Genomic DNA, 7,480 nt, shown 5'->3' with positions numbered 1-7,480 from the left:
GAAGCCAGGGGCTAGCCCATGGTAAGCAGGTATCCTACCGGTTATTCCTCCTGCAGTCCTTTGCTGTTCTTTTAAAAACCAAGGTGCCAAGTTACCGTGTAGAGAGTTATGTGTCGCAAGCAGGAACACTTAACTTCCTTTTCATTGCAGGGAGTCACCAAGTAAGTTAAAGATAGTTTCTATCTCACAGGACTTTTTGAGCTAAGGACACACAATTCTGTGAGGGGCCAGACTTCTCCGTCCCTTTTTCTGTCATGACTGTGTAACATTGGTTCCCCCTATGAACGGGCTGCAATTTCTTTTTGTTAGAAAAAACTCTCGAGAATCAATGAGGTAGCAACTATAAAAGCTACTTTAGGCACTCAGAAAATGCAGCTATTGTTCATATCTCCAGCAGGCAAAACAAGAGTACTGTGTTCTTTAAGCACTTAAGCGCTGTTGGCTTGACAATGTGTACACTTGCTAAAAAACAGGACCCTTTACCTCACTGCCTAAGAGTGCTTAGAGAACAGCTTTTCCTACTGTCTTATGTTTTATTCCTCTCCTTCTCCAAAAAATATCTACTGGATATAACTGTAGTCACTCTATGTTGCAGGCAATTCTGGTTTTTGTTTGTTTGTTTGTTTGTTTTATCTAAACCTGACTTCGAGCTCTTATTGTCAGGTACCACTTTGCACTATGAGGAGATGACCTACAGTGTTGCCTTTTTTTGAGTTTTGCTTATGTAGAAAATATTTGTTACACGTATTTACTTATCTATCTATCTGTGTATGTGACTCTATAGGACATGCTGTGGGAGTCAGTTATAGCCACTGTATGGCTCTCAGGATCCATCTCAAGCTGTCTGGCTTGTTGGCAAGAACCTTTTACCCACTGAGCCATCTTGCCAGCCTTGAAAGGACTTTTTAAAAAGCTTGTGATCAATGATTGAAATTTTTATTTAAAAGCAGCATGTAAGTACAGATGAGAAAATTAGAAGTCAAGAGATAGAAACTAATTGATCCAAAAGAACAAAACCATGTATAAGGGTTCTTAAAAAAAAAATAAAGTTTCTTTCTAGCAGGGAAGAACAGTGTTAGTAGAAGGCTGAGGGAAAGGAAAGCTGGCTTTCAATCTGAAATGTGAATGAAAGCAATTATATACCACAGTATGTCCTACATGCAGTTTGTTAGGAAACTTTCATTACACATTTAAGAAAATGAAAACACCAGCACACCTCAAATTTGGCACCTTTCCTTTGTCAACAGTCAACTTTTTAACAGATATTCTCTTACTACTGACAAAGTAAAATTCAAATTATTCAAGTTACTACAAATGAGAAATCAAATTTTGAGCCATAAGACATATATTGAGAAGAAAAACATTCACTAGAATCCTAAACAACAAACTACAGCCTGCATTGACTTTTAAAAGATGGCAGGACTGGGTTTGGGAAATAAAAAAATGTATTTAAGTAACAGTATAAGTCATAAAACAATGACAGGGAATGAGAATCAACTCTCAACTTCAAACATGTTTGGTTAACTATAGATTCCCAGTTATTCCAATTGGACTCATCCGCTTCTACACAACTATTTCTACTATTCCGTTGTCTGGGAGCCTCTGATGACTTTCTAGTTGGACAGCAGGTTGTAAAGAAACATTATATTCCTTTTGACTCTCTTAGAGAGAAAAAAGAAAACAACACCAGGAAGGTGGGGGAAAGGTCATAATATTTTATAACAGGATGCAGGAGACTCTGCAAACAGACAAAAAGTAAAGCGAAGCCCAGCAGGGCTGATTTGCCGCCCTCATTGTGACGAGCACAGGCCTATCAATCACTTGTCCATATTGGATCACAATAGGGGGGATCAATTTTTATGACTTCCCATTCCTAACACTACACACTGCTTTCCCCATAATTGCTACTTTCAACCTGAGGACCAGACACTTTCATTTCCTTTTGAAAACTTAATGTGGGCCTTTTCACTTTCTGGTCACCAGAATCTGTCTGTGGGTGTATAAACACACTAATCTACATGATTTGTTCTATCATGGCAGAACTCACTGTTCTGCACTTACAAAAGAAGCAAATGGTTAATAGTGAGTTGTGGAGTTCCTGAAATGGCCTTTTAGGTTTTTCTAATTCACTGCAATTTTGTTTACCTCGAACTAGCTACTTAGAATGCCTCACCCATGCCAAAAGACTGATTTTTTTTTTTTTAAATAAAGGTTAATTCTTTTCTGCTAGGTATTAGAGTTATCCATTTTAAGACAATTTACACAAGGAGCGCTAAGCTGGGAATTAAGACTTTTTAATTTAATTTTTTTCATATTTATGGAAGGCCTCCCCTTTACTATAGAAATGGTTTAATAATCCACACTAATCTATACTAATGAAATAGTACCTACTAGAGAAAAAAAGATTCTCATTAAGGAAATAAAACTTATATTTGTGTTATAAACATGTAACTTTAAAAATCAGACCTTCAGGAAGGAGAAATAAAGCTCAGTGGAAGAGCACATTCTTAGTGTGAGCAAGGATCTGGCTTGATCCACAGCAGGCTTGATCCACAGCAACAAAATAAACATCAGATGTTCGGAATCGTTTTTTAGTGCTTTTCTCATTGTCAAACACATATTAAAAAATACTGCACTGTCATTTCTGCATTATACAGTACATGAGAAAATGCATATAATACAAATAACACACACTTGAATGTATATGTACTATAAAAATAATCATCTGAATACATGTTTTAACCAGGCATGGTGACTCATGCTTGTAATCAGAACAATTAGAGAGCTGAGGCAGGAGGACTCCCACAAGTTTGAGACCAGCTTGCATTACATAATGAGTTCTAGGCCAGCCTGGGATACATAACAAAATTCTGTTTCTAAAAAAGAAAAGCAAACAGATTTAAAAGGAGGAAAAGGAGGAGGAGGAGGAAGAGGAAGAGGGAGGGATGTTGTCATGAACAGCTTCCATCCAGATCATCTAGGTTGTATGAATGGATATCAAAAACAGCTTATCATTTTTACAACTACAATTTAAAAACATCCTAGTATCTTTTGGGTCAATGGAATTTTTAGTTGTAGAAAAATTGGAAAGCAATGAAGAGGTGTGAAAAGATAACTTCAGCACAAAAATGGCTAATTAAAAAGTGGATAATCCGGGCGGTAGTGGCACATGTCTTTAATCCCATCGCTTAGAAGCAGAGGCAGGCAGATTTCTGAGTTCGAGGCCAGCCTGGTCTACAGAGTGAGTTCTAGGATAGCCAGGGCTACACAGAGAAACCCTGTCTCGAAAAACCAAAACAAAACAAACAAAAAAAAAAGTGGATAATACTTATGGGAGCTAAATTTACTGACAGTTTAGAAGACACTCATTTTCCTACAGCTATAATTTTAAATATGTAAAAACAATTAAGTTAGTATTCAAGCTGTATGTAATTTCCCTGTCAAAACATGCAATAGCATTAATGGAAATGGAAATAAATTCTCCATTAGAGATGTTTTGTTTTACATTTTTCTTTAATTTTAGTGTGAAATCTACCATGTGCTTACCAATGTTTAATTTTATACATTTAAAGGAAATGTTTACTATTAATGTTTATAGGACACATCTAAGTTTAAGCTACTGCTGCTGCACTTGAAATATTCTCAATGATTGTTCAGGAGAGGGAGGCAGAACCCACTAGAAACCAAAGCCAAACATTTACACAAAGAGATATTCTCTCCTCCGTGTGCAAGTGTGGAGGCCAGAGATCGACTTCAGGTGTCTTTGAAGTTCTATCACTCTGTACCTTATTTTTTGAGTAGGGTCTCCTACCAAGCCTGGAACTCATCATTTCTGCTAGACTCACTGACCAGAGCATGTCCCCTAGGATCTGTCTGTTTTTTACTATCCAGCACTGGGAGTACAGTTGCCTCTCATTGTCCCTGGCATTTATTTATATGGGTGTTGGGCATCTGCATTCAGGTTTTCTAGCTTGCATAACAAGCACTGTTTGCCCATGGAGCCATCTTTCCAACCTGAAAGATAGCATTTCTGTAAGATAACTGTTCTAAATTGTATAAATATAGTACTTTATTTATTTATTTATTATTATTTTTTTTTGAGACAGGGTTTCTCTGTATAGCTCTGGCTGTCCTGAAACTCACTCTGTAGACCAGGCTGGCCTCGAACTCAGAAATCCGCCTGCCTCTGCCTCCCAAGTGCTGGGATTAAAGGCATGCACCACTACTGCCTGGCATGATATTTTAATATACATATGCACACATAGTGAAATAATTACTATCACCAAGCAAGTTAACATATCTCCTTACATACTTATTTATCATTTCTTTTAGACAAACTGAAATCTGTTCATTTGGTGAATTTTCAGCAAAATATTTCAGAAATATTATTTATAATCACCACACATTACATTAACCTAGACATAGGTTTGAGTCCTGGGAAGTCTGAAATTTGAGCATGAATACTTGTCTATACAACTGACTATAGAGAAACCCAGAAATAAAAAGGTAGTTACTTATTGCTGTGAATCCAATTTTAGAAACTCAATCTAAAAGGAAGAAAAACATTTAACCAAAAATATGATGCTTTTTATTTGTAATACATGGGGTACACCATATAACACTCTTAAAAAATAATAGTGACTCAGTTAAAAAGATAACTTTGGCAATGAAAGATTGGAAATTATAGATCTAAATGAAAACAATTACAGCTACCTGTGCTGGGCAAAAAAGGCAACACTGGAAAAGCTGAGCAGGTAAATAAACAATGGATGACATTAAGGAAGAACAGACGAAATAGCTGGCCAGAGGCTGGTAGTCATGGAAACAGCATTTAGTCACTGTGCACACACAGCTTCCAAGTAGGGAGGCCTCCTGTTATTTGGCTTCATTACCAGTGAGTCAAAGCATTTGTCATAACATTGAATAAACCATAACACAGTGCATTAGAATTGGAAAATTCAAAGCAAGCCCACTTACCTTCCCTGTCAGAACTGACGGAAATTCTGTATCAAACTTGTTGCTCAATCCAAACCTTAAAAACAAAGACAGAAAAAAATCGATTCTATTCAGCATATTTAACCCTTTCTCACAATAACTTAGAAACCCATGAGGTTTTCTTTTGGTCTTCAGATTTAGATAATTGTGTCCTGAATATTCACAACTTTATGATGTATATGCCACTTGAAACCAAACAAAGGATTAAAAATCCATATATAAGTCCTAAAAATGACATTAATTTTTTAAAAAAAATCCATTAAATCCAACAGATATGTTCTGAAAAAAACTTTACAGGTGGATCTCTGAGTTTGAGGCCAGCCTGGTCTACAGAGCAAGTTCCAGGATGGCCAGGGTGACACAGAGAAACCCTGTCTTGAAAGACCAAAAGAAAAGCAAAGCAAGCCAGTCACTCTCATAATTTTGGCTAACTAGGAATAGCTATCCTCTTCTCACTTACCAGGGATTTCTTTTCCTTTTCTTTTCTTTTTTTGTTAACACTGAGGACATAAAAAGAATGCTTACTTCAAATAAACTTAATTCTGAGGGTTTCACTTAGTAGCTACAAATAAAATATTGATATAGCTGCTGCTGAGTGAAAACCTTTTCTCTGTTTCAAAAGCAAACTATGAAGTAAAGAACTATGGCTACACAGAAGTTGCACAAATGTATCTATTTATTACTCTTAGCCAAGATGTGGCAGTCCTCAGCATTAGACAAAGAGGCACTTGGGAACTATTCATAAGGTCATTTTATTGATGTTATTAAATATAGAGTCTATTATGTGTTTGAAGTTGACCAAGCTGGTGGTTGTCAATGATTGAATTCTCTTTAAGTGTTTTCAATGCCTTTTAATTTCTTGAAACAATTCTTTGGATGATAGGAAATGGAGGCAAAGAAGGATGCATCCTTTCCTTACTTTACCCTGCCTCCCTATATCCCTTGTTTGTAAAGATAACTATTTTCTTTTTTTTTTCCTTTTTTTTTTTTAAAGATTTATTTATTATATGTAAGTACACTTTAGCTGTCTTCAGACACTCCAGAAGAGGGTGTCAGATCTCATTACGGATGGTTGTGAGCCACCATGTGGTTGCTGAGATTTGAACTCAGGCCCTTCGGAAGTGCAGTCAGTGCTCTTAACCCCTGAGCCATCTCTCCAGCCCCAAAGATGACTATTTTCAACCATTTAAACCTTGCATAAATGAATGTTCATGTGCTCAGGTTAAGAATCTGTACATATGCCGGGCAGTGATGGCTCCCGCCTTTAATCCCAGCACTTGGAAGGCAGAAGCAGGCGGATTTCTGAGTTCGAGGCCAGCCTGGTCTACAGACTGAGTTCCAGGACAGCCAGGGCTACACAGAGAAACCCTGTCTCAAAAAACCAAAAAAATAAAAAATAAAAAAAGAAATAAAAAAAGAATCTGTACATATAAAGTCTTGTAAAAAGAACCACAATTTTGCTAGAAAACTATGTACTTCATAATACTGATTCTAAACTACATGCAGTAAACTCTACTGTACTTAGGAAAAGGAAAATTATACCCTATAATACAATAATATGGAGGTTTTTCTGTTTTGTTTTCTTTGTTTTTAGATTCTACTTAGATCACCTTAATCTTTCTTACCAGACTATACACTGGCTTAAAGCCTTATAAAATAGTTACCTGATTGTTTTCAGTGTTGGGGACTGAACTGAGGTCTTGCTCATACTAATCAAGGCCTCTCTCTGAATCCATAAAGTTAAACTATCAGTATGTCACTGTAATCTCTCAATGACAGGTAGCAAAATGGTATGCCATTCTCTAATCTGAGAAGTGTCTCTAAATTTGTTTAGAAAGGTACTGTTTGTAAATTTAACCATCTGTTTTGGTTCTATATCTAATGAGACTCCCTAAAAACTGGTAATTTGCTGGGTAGTGGTGCACACCTTTAATCCCAGCACTTGGGAGGCAGAGGCAGGCGAATTTCTGAATTGGAGGCCAGCCTGGTCTACAGAATGAGTTCCAGGACAGCCAGGGCTTCACAGAGAAACCCTGTCTCGAAAAACAAAACAAACAAAACAAAACAAAACAAAAAAACCTGGTAATTCGCAATTATCTCAACTAACTTTTCTATACAGGTACTTTAGCAAGGGCAGACATATACACATTTTAAGTAATAAGAGTATGGTCATATTTAAAAACACAAGGGGAAAAAAAATCTCATCAGATGTATGTTTTCTGTATTTCAATACACCATGCCCCGATATTTATCCTAAAAAAAGAAGAAAAGTATAAGTCATATAAACCAGCCTTTTTGAGACATTTCATATTTGCAAGTGACATTCATCATTTTGTGTCTATAGTCTCAAACCTGTGGGAGTTAATTTAGTAAGTTTTTTAGACAGGGTCTCACTATATAGACCAGGCTGCCCTCTAACTCACAGAGATAAACACTTGCCTTTGCCTCCTGTGCTGGGATTTTTTTTTTTTTTTTTTTTTTTTTT

General features: G+C 36.5%; 1 protein-coding gene across 3 annotated transcripts in view; it reads right to left on the bottom strand.

Moving 5' to 3' along the window:
- Window positions 1–7,480, bottom strand: part of Chic1 (cysteine rich hydrophobic domain 1) — a 39,295-nt gene that overhangs the window by 26,187 nt on the left and 5,628 nt on the right. For all 3 annotated transcript variants that reach the window (XM_031366086.1, XM_031366095.1, XM_031366077.1), the window contains exon 2: window positions 4,978–5,032. In XM_031366086.1, coding sequence (XP_031221946.1) covers window positions 4,978–5,032 — 55 coding nt within the window. The remainder of the gene's footprint in view (window positions 1–4,977; window positions 5,033–7,480) is intronic.

The sequence above is a fragment of the Mastomys coucha genome, chromosome X, assembly GCF_008632895.1.
Source record: "Mastomys coucha isolate ucsf_1 chromosome X, UCSF_Mcou_1, whole genome shotgun sequence".
Taxonomy (NCBI): domain Eukaryota; kingdom Metazoa; phylum Chordata; class Mammalia; order Rodentia; family Muridae; genus Mastomys; species Mastomys coucha.
The sequence above is the reverse complement of the archived record's forward strand: the minus strand, read 5'-3'. Positions and strand labels throughout refer to the sequence as shown.